This window comes from Apium graveolens, unplaced genomic scaffold (assembly GCF_009905375.1).
Source record: "Apium graveolens cultivar Ventura unplaced genomic scaffold, ASM990537v1 ctg6064, whole genome shotgun sequence".
In the NCBI taxonomy this organism is placed as follows: domain Eukaryota; kingdom Viridiplantae; phylum Streptophyta; class Magnoliopsida; order Apiales; family Apiaceae; genus Apium; species Apium graveolens.
In genome coordinates, this window is record NW_027419207.1 from 49286 (window position 1) to 65476 (window position 16191).

The following is a 16191-nucleotide window of genomic DNA, read 5'->3' on the forward strand; positions in this document are numbered from 1 at the left end:
ATTTGCTTTTTATAACTATCTTAATCTTCCCAGATACAAGTGTAGATTAAAGCACATTTATCTGAATTTTTATAGCGTCGGATGTCAGCCTTGTATACTTTATCATTCAACAGAGTTTTCGAACTATCATTCACGTACTAAGCAATTTGTAGGAACACACTAACAAACTATTTATTCTAAATTGGCAGGGACAAGTGTCCCTGCAGGTCTCACTGCGTCAATGCCGCTATGTGCATAAATCAGGTGCCATTCTCATCATTGTCCCTAGAGGTCCCAACGACAGGTCGACTATGTTACAATCAAAGTCATTTCTCTAGTTTACAGATGTTGATATGCACGCACATGACATGTAGAATCCTCAAGAAAATTAGGAACTAAATGATATTACAACATGTGATCAAGATATATGAGAAAAAAATAGATTTATATGATAATGAAATATCTACGAAACTACAGTAGCAAGTCATGGGAGGCTAAGAAGTGGTTTGTAGGTGATCACTGCGCGTAACAAAGCAGTTGATTACAGCTATTAAGACGAATATTCATATACGGAGCCAGCATAAACAACAACCTTATGGGCATTGCAACATAATAAATAATCACTACCTTCCCATCCAGCAATGCAGAACATCTAAATTTAATGAGTCCGAGTTTAGTGGGAAGTCTTCCATAGTTCCATGACATGGTATCTATTCAATGAAGACATATCTTTGAATGCAAAGTTTGTGCCACAAAAAGTTGGTCCAGTTGATCTTATGCTCTCCTAACTAATCTTGGTTTTTGTAATCATTTTGATTTCAGTCAAATCCCATACATACACATCCCCCCTTGTGCATTTGGAATGGCATAGTATTGTTGTAGTTCGGGATCCATTTGAGGCATTTTCCATGCGATAATTTCAATACTCAAACTGACCATGGAAGAGGAAGCGAGTTGATCAGAAATAATTTTGTGATTATACCATGGTTCATGCTACAACCCAATGTTGTTTTTATTTCCCAGTTTGACTTGAAAATGCCATCTATCCATAACTCTTTCCGAGACTGATAAGAACAAAATGCTGATTCCAGAAAGATTTATGAATGGAGACAATTACTGCTTCAATGAGCTGACCTCGGCCCGCATAAGATATGAACTTGGTAGTCCATGTTATTATTTGCTCCCGGACTGAATGTATTTTCTTATTTTTTTAGTTAGTATACTTAGCCTGCAACAACTAGTATAGTATACCTAGCCAATAAGTAGTTCCTTCTCTCGAAGAAATAGTTAGTCTGTTTCTTATCTTTCTTGATTAGAATTTCAGTCATTTAGATAGCTGTTTAGTATGAGCACATATAAAATGCTGTTTTAGAATTTCTTGATTTTCTATCAAAAGGGCACAATTTTTGAAGGTCACCTGGTAGCTATCACTGGAACCCCTAAGAATTCAACTAGGAGCTTTCCTCTAGAAAATCCTCCACATTTCTTTCAAACCAGTCCACAGTTGTTTTGCATTTCTGAAGTGAGAGTTACACTCCTGGGATCCAAAATGGAATCAAAGTGGATATCAATACGATCAATAACTCAATATCATTATTATTAGACTCCATTTCAAAGCTTTCTTGGAAGAAATTGACCTATCATGACCAGTAACCGTGTCACCATTATTTTCATATATAGCAAAGATTTTGGAGGAGTTCTAGTGATCTTTAAATTGATTAAAGAAAAAAGAAGTGTTCCTATCTCCCTCATGGAGCCATCTAGTTCTGGAAGTCTGAGCCCCAAACAACTTCTCAATAATCAAGGTTTCATCAAGCTCTTTGCAGGTAGAGATTTCTTGTTTTTGAAGTTCAGAATCAAGCATCATGTCTGGTTGAACCTCTTGTAATCCGTCCTTAAGGATCTACACATTTTTAAAAACATTTCCAGCATTCTAATCATAATATTCCCAAAGAACCCAGAGTTCTTTTTTTTTTGTTTTGTTTTTTCAACCATTTTATTATAATCTGATTCAAGTAACAGCGGCAAATGCACCAAGTAACCAGTGTTAGGAACTTGTTTGTCATTATCTGATTCAAGTAACAGCTGCAAATGCAGGAACTTATTGCTGCAAGATTTTTTGCTGCAACCAAAAAAATCATTTTATTCTTTTTTCTCCATCTCTGTGTACTTTCTACATGCACCAAGTGTATTATGTATGAGGAAGGAAAAATAACTAGTTAAATGTGACAACACAGGAAATTAATTGTCATAGTTACATAGTTTATTACTTTTTAAACTTAAAATTTATAAAGAAAACATGTATTATGTAACTTCTTTAGATTTAACAAAGCCCTGAGCCTATTGGCACTTGGAAAATTGTTTATGGTAGGCTACTACCATTCGAACCAGCAGCACTACGTGAAGGTCCATCACTGTGACCATCCCTTACAAAACCTCTCACTGCCATCACCCCTTGAATATCATAATCCGGTTCAGATTTCAGGGAGCTCACCCCTCAACCGGGGATGCTCGTCACCTCCATATGCACGAAAGTGATTTAGATAGAGAAATAGTGGGCCAATGTACCTGTAGAACCCATGATTGTTCATTGCTATTAACACATCCTCACCAGTGATGGTTGTCCGCTTCTCCTCCATGCACCTAGTGTTTGCTTGAGTTGTCATAAATCTGATAAATTTGGATACACATTCCTGGATTGATATTACTGCACCAGCAGATATCCCTCGATCATTTGCCACCATTCTGCTCATCTGGCTTAACACATATTCAGCCGGCAACAAGTTTCCTGACAAGATCCAATTTTCATATTAGCTTACATAGTTGTACACAATAGGTAAAAATAACATAAAAGTATATTAACTGTATAAAAGCACATCAAGCTCAAAAATTGTAAAATGATAAATAAATAAATGATCTAGCTAGATAAAGAGTGAGATGATAGAAATGATTGACCTGAATCTCTAGGTTGTTGTCTACTAATCTCCCTGCCATAATCAAAACTATCTCTTTCTTGAAATTTTCTCTTCATCTCTCTGAATTTCAAGGCAACTGTGGACACAAGACTCAGAAAATGGAAAAAACCCCTTATTTCTTTCAAGAGAAATAATTAGCCTTTTATTTATAAACCTGGAAAAGGCTTAACACGTTGATAATAATGTGACACACATGTACATGCACACTGACACCACATGTACATGCAAACTGACACGTGAAGGGGTTAATTATAAGGTGCAATTTTAAGAACAAGTGTTATACAGACAAAAAAATATTTAAATTAAATATCTTATATTCTAAATTAATAAATGGTAACTAAATAAAATACTTTATGGAAAAACATAATTAATTTAGACAATATTTTTAACCATTATAATCATTTTTTTTTTTATGTTTTGTCAAATATAATTAACTTTAAATATGTTTATTAGAATCAATAGTACTCTTGGGGTATTCTAGTGGGCGGCACACACACGTATATGTTAAAATCAACTATTTGTATAAGTACACATAATAAATAAAAATGAATTAATATTTTTCTTTGAATATATGATATAAAAACATAAATTTGAATAACAAAAATATTAAATAAACACAGTCACTAGTACATTATTTTGTTAATCATTAATGATGACATGTCAATTTTTCATTTTAAATGTCTAGTGGGCATTCTAGAAATCAAAAATATTACATTTATATGATATACAAAGTAAAATGAACATAAAGAATTTAGTCTAAGTTTTAGCAAGTTTTAACATACTTTGATAAATATTAAATAGTACAAGCCAATACCAATAATAAGAGCTCAATTTTTTCTTTTAAAAAAAAGAGCTCAATTTTTTGGTGAAGTTCGTCATTATTTTCTCCAATATTAACAAAACTAAAAATTTAGAATAAAATATAATGTATACAAATTTGCAGGAATATATGATAAACCAAGGGGAAGATCTTACATGAACTTGAAATATGCATTTTTAATATTATACTTGCATTAATATAAACTGCATCACATTATGCATGATAGAACCTAGAGTAGTTAACCACTCCACATGCAATAAGTACCTTTCTCTAATGTGCTAGTATTGGCATTTAGTACCAAACACAACTAAAACTTTGTTTAAGCGTTGTAAAATATATTTACAATCATTAATGACCCTATCAAAATAAGACTTCCCTCCCTCTACATTAATCACATCCACCATCCTTTTGCATCACACTCAATATGTAACTGTTCGTCCTCCACATCTTAGTCCGTGATATTGCCACACCAAAACCTATTATTTCAACTTTTCTAGATTACACTCTATCCTAAATCACCGTGCTACGAGATTGAATAAAGCATCCCAACCGTTCCGAATAATAAAACCCACCCCATCTGTCCAGTCCTCATTTGGCATGCCACATCACTAATAATTTTTACCCACCCATCAGGTAGCTTGCACCATATTTTACACCACATTCTACTACATGCTTTCTTTTATGCAGATTGCTTAGCCATTTCCTCTAGCCCGTTCCATTCTGCAACCATACTAGTAGACCTTAGCCGATTACATTCTGCAACCATACTAGCCGACCTTGACTGAATTCCAAAGCTACAAGTATTAATACAGATCTAGTTATTTCGTCTATTCCTTATGTTCGAGCACACCATACCCACCATGTCATTTTGCACTCCACTGCCACTCCAAAACACTCTTTTTTAAAAGGGTGTATAATATCATTTAGTTATACCTAGACTGTATGTACTAACCCTAACCTAGCCCACACTTTCGTAAAAAAAATTTCAAATAATACATGTATATCATCCTCCATATATAGCTGGAATCATGAAAACATTGGACTGTTGTTTACACATTTTTTTCTCAGGGCGTCAGCAGTATAAAGAACTCGACGACATGAACGCTGAAGAAAATTAATAATCTTGTCTGGTAACTTAAGTCCTCATAGCTTCTTCCAGATCTCCTTTGCAGTCTCCTTTACAGTCTTGGATTGAATTACCCTATTTGACATGACATTATCAATGGCACTACACAGCAAATGCCTTACCTTTGTTTCCTTGGAAATAGATGAGATATCTTTAGCTGTGTATTCACTCTTCTCCTTTGGTATGGTATTTGCTGGATAATCTGCAACTACAACAGAGAGCTTGGTTGGCTTATGCGGTCCTTCATGAATTCTGTCAAGGTATTCTGGATCTATAGCTTCCAGAAATATAGCCATCTTCACTTTCCATATGGAATACTCAGAAGGTCTCAACATGGGAACCCTGATAGTCTCATATCGACTATGGGTTTAAGTCTTTGGAGTTTCTTCAGTGTTGGCGGGCTTGGTTGGATTTTCTGCTTCTTCAGACATGATTGTTTTGGATCTTTACTGTATGTGTGTTAACAGATAGGTTTTGATACCACTTGTTAGGTCACACAACTCTGTAGAAGTGGTTTGAATACAGTGTATAATACAATCAAATCGATTTAAAGCACAAGTAACAGAAAACAGATGTATTCGATATAACAAACTCTGTTAAAATGGAACTGTTCTCTCTCAGTGATGAACAAATATCACGAGAGCTACTAGGTTACAATTTTTGATCTTCTCGATGATCGTAACTCTTTTAGAGTAAACCTATGTCTGTGTTTATATAGACACACAGTTACAAGATAACTTCTAGTTGATATGGAATATAATTCTGTCTCCCAAAATATATCAACCAGATATCTTATATAATTTTTCTAGTCCTCGAACTCTTTCCATGCATATCTTCTTCTTGTATTAGTCTCGATCTTCTTTCCTGTGAATCAACTTCCTTCCTTAACTGTTAGTCCTCCAGTACTTAAGTTCTGATATCCATCTTCTGATATTATCTTCTGATAATCTAAGTCCTGATATCCTTAAGTCCTGACTTCTAGTAAGTCCTGATTCCAGTAAGTACTGATATTTCCTGTTAGTTAAGATCTGAAAACTAAACATGAAACATATTAGACATGACATCTCAAATATATCCAACTTCTATTATGCTAGATTCTTTATGATGCTTGCTAACCATTTCATTGAGAACATTGCTGCTGAGAACTCAACCAACAAACTGAATTGTTAGGTTCAAGAAAGGAGAATCATTGCAGATCTTAATATAGCAAGTCACCACAAAGAGGTGCCCCTCTTCTACTTTCCAGTCATGGAGGGCCCTCAGGCAAGTGAGGTAAGCTCCACTGTCTCTACTCTTCCAACCTCACAAATTTCTTTTCCTTCAAGTCTAAAAAAAAGAGCTCAATTTTTTGGTGAAGTTCGTCATTATTTTCCCCAATATTAACAAAACTAAAAATTTAGAATAAAATACAATGTATACAAATTTGCAAGAATATATGATAAACCAAGGGGAAGATCTTACGTGAAGTTGAAATATGCATTTTTTTAATATTATACTTGCAATAATATAAACTGCATCACATTATGCATGATAGAACCTAGAGTAGTTAACCACTCCACATGCAATAAGTACCTTTCTCTAATGTGCTAGTATTGGCATTTAGTACCAAACACAACTAAAACTTTGTTTAAGTGTTGTAAAATATCTTTACAATCATTAATGACCCTATCAAAATAAGACTTCCCTCCCTCTACATTAATCACATCCACCATCCTTTTGCATCACACTCAATTTGTAACTATTCGTCCTCCACATCTTAGTCCATGATATTGCCACACCAAAACCTATTATTTCAACTTTTCTAGATTACACTCTATCCTAAATCACCGTGCTACGAGATCGAATAAAGCATCCCAACCGTTCCGAATAATAAAACCCACCCCATCTATCCAGTCCTCATTTGACATACCGCATCAGTATTAATTTTTACCCACCCATCAGGTAGCTTGTACCATATTTTATACCACATTCTACTACATGCTTTCTTTTATGCAGATTGCTTAGCCATTTCCTCTAGCCCAGTTCCATTCTGCAACCATACTAGTAGACCTTAGCCGATTACATTCTGCAACCATACTAGCCGACCTTGACTGAATTCCAAAGCTACAAGTATTAATACATTTCCAGATCTAGTTATTTCGTCTATTCCTTATGTTTGAGCACACCATACCCACCATGCCATTTTGCACCCCACTGCCACTCCAAAACACTCTTTTTAATAGGGTGCACAAAATTATTTGGTAATACCTGGACCGTATGTAGTAACCCTAACCTAGCCCACAGTTTCGGAAAAAAAAAATTCAAATAATACATGTATATCATCCTCCATATATAGCTGGAATCATGAAAACATTGGACTGTTGTTTACACATTTTTTTCTGAGGGCGTCAGCAGTATAAAGAACTCGACGACATGAACGCTGAAGAAAATTAATAATCATGTCTGGTAACTTAAGTCCTCATAGCTTCTTCCAGAACAGTTTCTCTGGTCCATAGATTTGAAATCATTATATTTTTATACGAGAATTAATGTAATTTGATTATATTAAAATTACCTTTGACCGAGTAATGATAGAAGTGTATTTCGGGTATATTATGAATCGTATGAGAAATATGAATGATCTAGAAATGATTTAAGCCTCCTAATTTTAGAAGTGATATTATTGGCTTCTTGTGTAACCTAGACTATAAAATGCGTAACCACGCTCAAATATTGATTTGATGTGATAGTCTACTTATTGATCAAGAAAACCTGGATTAAATTATGATGAGGATGACACATTACATGCCTCTAGTTTAATCTATAATATGTGGTTAAAATGATTATATTACATTATACATTATTCACGAAACATTACTAGAAAAGGGTCAATAGACATCACCCTTTTATCATCAGTTGGAAATATAACCGATGTAAGAAATAGCTTTTATATCGGTTATTTTCGAACTGATGCTAAATATATATTTTTACATCTTATTTTTAAATAAACGTTGTCTTATAGTCTTTTTTTCAAAATAAAAAATAACTTTTGCATCAGTTGTGTTTAAACTGATGTTAAAATAATAACTTTCACATCAGTTGTTTTCTTACGGATGTTCATTTCAGTTATTTACATCGGCTATTAAGAAATCATTGTCAATGTTAAATTTTTAAAAATAAAATAAAAAAGACAAGCTGGGAATAATTCCCCTCTTTTGCCCTTGACAAAATTTCAGCCCCTTCCCCCAAATATTTCTCCCTATTTTTCTATTATCTATTATTCCTCTTCTCTCACCCCACAGACCTTTTCCTCTCTCCACCTTTCTACCTCCATTACACCTCCCTCGACATGAACCATAGTTTGAATGAACATCGATCTATCACCAAATATACGAGACCAATATCAAGTTCAATTAGTTCTGGATTTTAAGAGTTGAGAAGATAGTTTGAATTCAAATCCTAGTTCGAATCGGAAGAAAGTACAATTACAACATCAAGTTTGTTTTTGAAGGTAGTATCAATCTGCAGGTAATTAACTCGATTAGCTTTGGGATTAGGTCGATTGACAAGAATACATTTTAGCGGGATTATTAACTTTAGATTGAGAGTTTGAGTTTGTTCATCCCGATAATTTACTTAATATTCAGGATTACTAGAGTTCTAGTCTGAATACGGCCCATTCTTGTGAAAAAGATGGTTTGAATCATAAAAGGTCTGATTAATGAATATTTGATTAAAACTGAATCGGATCGTCCCTTGTTGCCGAGTGTGGATTTTAGTTTGATGTTGGTAATAAGAAGAATGAGAGAGTCTTTGTTCCCAGCCAGGATTTGTTCTGGTAAGTTTGATTAGTCCAAGTGCTTTTGATTGTTTGATTTGATTGTATGAGCTTCAATTGTAGAATTGATGTTGTTTGTTACTCGAATGCAGCACTCCGGATTATATTACTCCCAATGAGGCTCCGATTACCAACACTGTAAATTACAATGAGGTGCTTTTATAATATAAGTTTAATTTAGTTATTTGTAAAATGACTCGTAATTGTACTGATTATGTATTTATTTTTGTTGCAGGAAGATATGTGTCTGTGAGTGAGGATTCAGGTTGTTCAAGTGTGAGCGATGATGGTAAGAATTGGATTCTGGTGGTTCCGTTGGATGCATTACCTAAATGAGAGAGGAGAGTGATTATACAGAATGATGAGAGTATATTGTTGTTGTTGTATAAAGATGAGGTCCTGGTTATTAGGAGTAAATCACCTGCTGAGAGTGCTTATACTCAAGGCCTCCTCAACGCTAAGCTCACTCAGGTAACCAAACCCTTTTACCCCCTCCCATACTAGTTTTTTTTTTTTAAATTTAAGTTTCGGGGTTTCAGATTGTGTTTTTTCCGTTAATGCGTTATAAACTTATAATAAACAGTCACTTTGGGACATACGACAACTTAATCGAGTCATGCCTGTGTTATTTTTGGGTTTTATCTATAAACCCTTAATCTATATATAACTTTGTATCTCTATCGATATCCAGGCGGATTTTGGTCTATCAATTATGTAATGTCATCCCTAATCTTGATGCTTAGATTACTAATGTGGCTTTGTTGATAAATTCTTTCTCATTCTTCGCTTTTGTGTTAGTTTAATTATTTAGTGATAATTTAGTAAACTTCACTTAATTTTTATTTGACTTGAATTGAAAGAAAAGTAGTAATTGGTATTTAACATCTTATTAATAGTCTTTGTAGGAACGAATTTATATACTAGTTGTTGCGATACGTGCTCCTGCGTTAAGGTTGTAAAACCGACAATAAGTACGATAGTTGAGTTTCGTGATGTAACTTTATTGGAGGAAGTGTTCCATATGAAGACTGGTATACCTTTGGGTAATTCCGAGGATGATCCCACTCAAACATCGAGTTCTATTCCTGATCATGTGAAAAAAATGGCAAATATGGGGGCAGATCCTGGTAGTAACTCTACTCGTAATGAAGTAGAGGAAACTAGAAGGAGGAAGCGTGGAATGGTAGTCAAGAACTTTGGAAGTAATTTTGTAACTAACATTGTCGAGGATGAGCCTTTAACTTTATGTCAAGCCATGGATTATTCGGAGTCAAGGCATTAGAAAGGCGTTGTGAAGAGTAAAATTGACTCAACTGTTTCTAACGAAATATGAGAGTTAGTTGATCTCCCTCTTGGGTGTTCTACTATTGGATGTAAATGGATCTTTAAGAGGAAGCTAAACTCTTATGGCTCAATAAATAAGTACAAGGCTTGGATATTTTCTAAGGGATTTAGGAAAATAGAACGCATTCACTATTTTGATACACACTCTCCTGTTGCCCGAATGATAACAATCAGAATGCTTCTTGCATTGGCTTTCGTACATGGTCTTATCATCCATCAAATGGATGTAAAGACAACTTTTCTTCATGGTGACCTTGAAGAAGAGATTTACAACTTCAGGCACTACCAACAATAATTCAAAAATGGTAGTGAGAGTTGGTACCTATGATTTTGATGAAGATGACTCTCCTTGCTCCAAAGCCATTAGTGCATAATTTCTAAGTTCCTCATCTTCATCATTATCAGAATCATCCCAAATTTTTCCTTCTACAATATAAGCTTTACTTTGTTGTTTCTTCAGAAGAGCTTCATACTTTGCTTCTAGTTCAAGATAAGCTTTGTCTTTCTTTGCTTTCTTGGGTTTCCTACATTCTGTAGCAAAATGGCCTAGATCATCAAAATTGAAGAACCTTATCTTTGATCTATCAATAAATCCAATTTTGTAACCATTTTTGCTATCAGATGTGTATTCCCTTATCTTTCCAGCTGCTGTCTTTGTTGGATGATTGTCCTTTACCCTTGAGGAATCTTGGGTTCTTTACTCTAATGTTCGAGAACTTTCTAGCCAAATAGGCCATTGACTGATCAAGCTCATCAAGTTCATCTAAGGTGTAGAACTCATCTTCTACCAATTCCAGAATGACTTGTTCCTGTGAATAATTGGTTCTTTGCTCACTTGTTAAGACAACTGGAGTCTGTGATCTTGACTCATCATTAGAGGTCTGGCTTTCATTGACAATTAAAGCACTTGAACCATCTACAACATGCTCTTGACCAGCTCTTAATGATTTTCTTTGAATCATTTCTAATTCATATGTTTTTAAGATTCCATACAGAACTTCCAGAGTTATTCTGCTCAAGTCTCTTCCTTCTCTGATTGCTGAAATTTTCTGTTCCAAATGATCAGGAAGTGTAAGAAAAAATTTCAGATTCACTTCTTCAGCTTCATAGTATTTTTCATGGAGCTGCAAGTCATTTATTAGCTTATTAAACCTTTCAAACACATCAATGATACTTTCTTTTGACTTAGCCATGAAACCCTCATACCGTGAAATCAGCATCATTGTCGTGACATATCCATTATCAATGCATGGCTTCTATGGGACCTTCCCCTGGGTTTGGAACTAGTATCAACTTGTTGAAGATTGAGAAGAATTGAGCCCTAACAAGTGGCTTTACTTGGCACCTAAATAACAGAGTTTCATATTTAAGTTCCACGTTGTATTAAAATCTTAATTATTATTTTAAGATTGCGCGCATCAATTTTCCTGTTTTTATATTAATTTTTATTTTTACATTTGTCGGTTTTGTAACTGAAACCGAATCGATTATAATCGAATTGGGACTTTTTAAACCGAAAGCGAATCCGAACCGACGATTACGGTTTTCGATTTTAGAAACCGGTGATATATGGTTACGGTTCCGGATTTAAACGAAAACCGAGCTGAACTGACCCATGCTCTCCGCTAACCTACATACGTGGTGCCTATTATGTGTTGGCGGTAAGTAAGAAAAAATAAAAATGACATATTTAAATATCGATTTTTCTAGTACACTCATTGGTCCATACTAAGCGTAAAAATTTATAATTTTTAAATTATATTGATTGGCTACTTTTTTTTTATAGCCCGAGTATCCAAAATGACATCTCCGACATTAATAATAAAAATATTAACATATTGCAAAGCCATAAAGCACTTTTTTCAGTGTAATATCCCGTAATTTTTAGAATAATAATAATAATAGGATATTGAAAAAAGGGATTAAAATTTGATTAAAATATGATTCAAAATTTAGATCAGATTCTAATATGTATAACTTGTGGGTTAAGATATAGGGTTTTTATCATTATAAATATACCATATTTGTATTCTTCGTTTTTATTTATAAAATTCGTAGGGCTCTTCTTAGCAAAAATCAGCAGTCTTGTAAAATTTTTAGAAAATTCATCGCTAGTCAGAATTAATTGGTTCTGGACTTTTCGAAATATCTTTTCGTTCTCTACATCTTTCGTATTTTGTATTTTTCAAGAAAACATCGTATAGAGGGTCAAAAAGACTAATTTCAGATCTCGTCTGGTTTTGAGGTAAGTTTTCGATCGATCTTGCTAGTGTTTTCAAAATTATGTGATATATGTGTATATTTAATTATCAAAACTTGGGCTAAGTGATGATATACTTGAAAGTATTATGTGTTATTGTATATGTATTGTTGTATTTGTGTAAGTCTCGACAATAATTTTGGATCTCTGATTTGTGCCATGATTTGTAAAAAAATCGAATAAGAACTTAGGACCGCAGTCAACGGATTGTAGTGACAGTTTTCAGAAAATTTAGGACCGTTATCACCGGGTTGTCGTGGTCGTGACATGGGTTATTGATTTTGAATTATTGTGGTTTATGTGATATGTTTATTGTGTGTATCAAATAAGAATAAGAATAAAAAAGTGTATCGAAAGAGTTTGTTTCGTATATCGTATCCTATATATTATTGTATTTTGTTATATGTGGATGTATTACTTGGCCTACTAGTTGGATCGATTGGTTTCTTGATGGGTTGTATAGCTCATTATTTACAACTTCAGCTTTCACCCTAGAGTTCGAGTTGAACAGTATTGGAGTTGAAGGACCTTAGTATTGAAGTAGATTGAATTTTGGATTTCCGCTTTTAGCTGCGCTTTGTAATAGTAGCCTTTATAATAGATTTTTAATTAATAAACTGTATTTTGTATTAATTTTGATTTAGAATTAATAGTCTGTAAGTGCGGACTGTTACATCCGGCGAGTAGAAATTTTGAATCAAGATATTCTCAGAGTGCCGGTAGTTGGTTTAAGTGTCATTGCTTGAGTGACATTGAGCATAAATGCGAGGATTGGATTCCCTATACCAAACATTTTTCAATTTGGAGGTAAGGTTGAACAGGATGGAGTGTTTTTTTTTAATTCTCAGATATCGATGTTTAAATTTTTAATTTTTTTACAAGTTATATTTTCAAATTAAATAATAAAATTATGGTTTATCATGGTTATGACTTCCTATTATACCCTCTAATCTTCGGATAATACAAGTATACAAACCTAAGACACATTCAAAAAATAAAGCTTTTGATTAAAACAAAATCGGGTATAGTCTTTGTTAGATAAGTGTTGAATTGTTGGTATCTGTGCTATTTTTTTTTCAATTTGAAAAATAAGAATTTCATTCAAAAAATAATTATTTACGAAATATCTCCATTTCACAAGTACTAAATAAGTTTTAACAATCTAAAGTTTGAACTAATCCATCATAGACATTACATCTGTTGTAAGACTTACTAGTTAAGCCTAGAGCATTAGCACAATCTGATTTAAGATCACTAGCCATTATCAAAAGTGCCTTCTTAATGGCATTAAGTTCTGCTACCAACAGACTCAAGTCCCAGCTGCGAAAATATTTGGATCGTTCTTGAATACTCATTGCATTTTTATCTCTTGACACTGAACAACACTGCACTCTCCATCTCCCTTGGCAATAGATGCAATCAACATTGACCTTGAAACACTTCATTTGCTTTTTATAACTATCTTATTCTTCCCACATACAAGTGTAGATTAAAGCACATTTATCTGAATTTTTATAGCGTCGGATGTCAGCCTTGTATACTTTATCATTCAACAGAGTTTTCGAACTATCATTCACGTACTAAGCAATTTGTAGGAACACACTAACAAACTATTTATTCTAAATTGGCAGGGACAAGTGTCCCTGCAGGTCTCACTGCGTCAATGCTGCTATGTGCATAAATCAGGTGCCATTCTCATCATTGTCCCTAGAGGTCCCAACGACAGGTCGACTATGTTACAATCAAAGTCATTTCTCTAGTTTACAGATGTTGATATGCACGCACATGACATGTAGAATCCTCAAGAAAATTAGGAACTAAATGATATTACAACATGTGATCAAGATATATGAGAAAAAATAGATTTATATGATAATGAAATATCTACGAAACTACAGTAGCAAGTCATGGGAGGCTAAGAAGTGGTTTGTAGGTGATCACTGCGCGTAACAAAGCAGTTGATTACAGCTATTAAGACGAATATTCATATACGGAGCCAGCATAAACAACAACCTTATGGGCATTGCAACATAATAAATAATCACTACCTTCCCATCCAGCAATGCAGAACATCTAAATTTAATGAGTCCGAGTTTAGTGGGAAGTCTTCCATAGTTCCATGACATGGTATCTATTCAATGAAGACATATCTTTGAATGCAAAGTTTGTGCCACAAAAAGTTGGTCCAGTTGATCTTATGCTCTCTTAACTAATCTTGGTTTTTGTAATCATTTTGATTTCAGTCAAATCCCATACATACACATCCCCCCTTGTGCATTTGGAATGGCATAGTATTGTTGTAGTTCGGGATCCATTTGAGGCATTTTCCATGCGATAATTTCAATACTCAAACTTACCATGGAAGAGGAAGCGAGTTGATCAGAAATAATTTTGTGATTATACCATGGTTCATGCTACAACCCAATGTTGTTTTCATTTCCCAGTTTGACTTGAAAATGCCATCTATCCATAACTCTTTCCGAGACTGATAAGAACAAAATGCTGATTCCAGAAAGATTTATGAATGGAGACAATTACTGCTTCAATGAGCTGACCTCGGCCCGCATAAGATATGAACTTGGTAGTCCATGTTATTATTTGCTCCCGGACTGAATGTATTTTCTTATTTTTTTAGTTAGTATACTTAGCCTGCAACAACTAGTATAGTATACCTAGCCAATAAGTAGTTCCTTCTCTCGAAGAAATAGTTAGTCTGTTTCTTATCTTTCTTGATTAGAATTTCAGTCATTTAGATAGCTGTTTAGTATGAGCACATATAAAATGCTGTTTTAGAATTTCTTGATTTTCTATCAAAAGGGCACAATTTTTGAAGGTCACCTGGTAGCTATCACTGGAACCCCTAAGAATTCAACTAGGAGCTTTCCTCTAGAAAATCCTCCACATTTCTTTCAAACCAGTCCACAGTTGTTTTGCATTTCTGAAGTGAGATTTACACTCCTGGGATCCAAAATGGAATCAAAGTGGATATCAATACGATCAATAACTCAATATCATTATTATTAGACTCCATTTCAAAGCTTTCTTGGAAGAAATTGACCTATCATGACCAGTAATCGTGTCACCATTATTTTCATATATAGCAAAGATTTTGGAGGAGTTCTAGTGATCTTTAAATTGATTAAAGAAAAAAGAAGTGTTCCTATCTCCCTCATGGAGCCATCTAGTTCTGGAAGTCTGAGCCCCAAACAACTTCTCAATAATCAAGGTTTCATCAAGCTCTTTGCAGGTAGAGATTTCTTGTTTTTGAAGTTCAGAATCAAGCATCATGTCTGGTTGAACCTCTTGTAATCCGTCCTTAAGGATCTACACATTTTTAAAAACATTTCCAGCATTCGAATCATAATATTCCCAAAGAACCCAGAGTTCTTTTTTTTTTGTTTTGTTTTTTCAACCATTTTATTATAATCTGATTCAAGTAACAGCGGCAAATGCACCAAGTAACCAGTGTTAGGAACTTGTTTGTCATTATCTGATTCAAGTAACAGCTGCAAATGCAGGAACTTATTGCTGCAAGATTTTTGGCTGCAACCAAAAAAATCATTTTATTCTTTTTTCTCCATCTCTGTGTACTTTCTACATGCACCAAGTGTATTATGTTTGAGGAAGGAAAAATAAGTAGTTAAATGTGACAACACAGGAAATTAATTGTCATAGTTACATAGTTTATTACTTTTTAAACTTAAAATTTATAAAGAAAACATGTATTATGTAACTTCTTTAGATTTAACAAAGCCCTGAGCCTATTGGCACTTGGAAAATTGTTTATGGTAGGCTACTACCATTCGAACCAGCAGCACTACGTGAAGGTCCATCACTGTGACCATCCCTTACAAAACCTCTCACTGCCAT

At 34.1% G+C, this 16191-nt stretch overlaps 1 protein-coding gene across 1 annotated transcript; it reads right to left on the bottom strand.

The window, feature by feature from the left end:
- Positions 1 to 2453: 2453 nt before the first annotated feature.
- Positions 2454 to 16191, bottom strand: LOC141702996 (transcriptional activator hap3-like). The gene is made up of 2 exons (XM_074506618.1): positions 16122 to 16191; positions 2454 to 2767 (listed from the first exon to the last, which is right to left on the bottom strand). The coding sequence occupies exons 1-2, from the start codon at positions 16189 to 16191 to the stop codon at positions 2454 to 2456; spliced, it is 384 nt and encodes a 127-aa protein (XP_074362719.1).

Coding starts and splice junctions, on each gene's coding strand:
- LOC141702996 (XM_074506618.1), bottom strand. CDS start 16,191: ATGGCAGTGAGAGGTTTTGTAAGGGATGGTCACAGTGATGGACCTTCA. Junction 2,768..16,121: donor TAGTGCTGCTGGTTCGAATG/GTAGTAGCCTAC, acceptor GGATCTTGTCAG/GAAACTTGTTGCCGGCTGAA.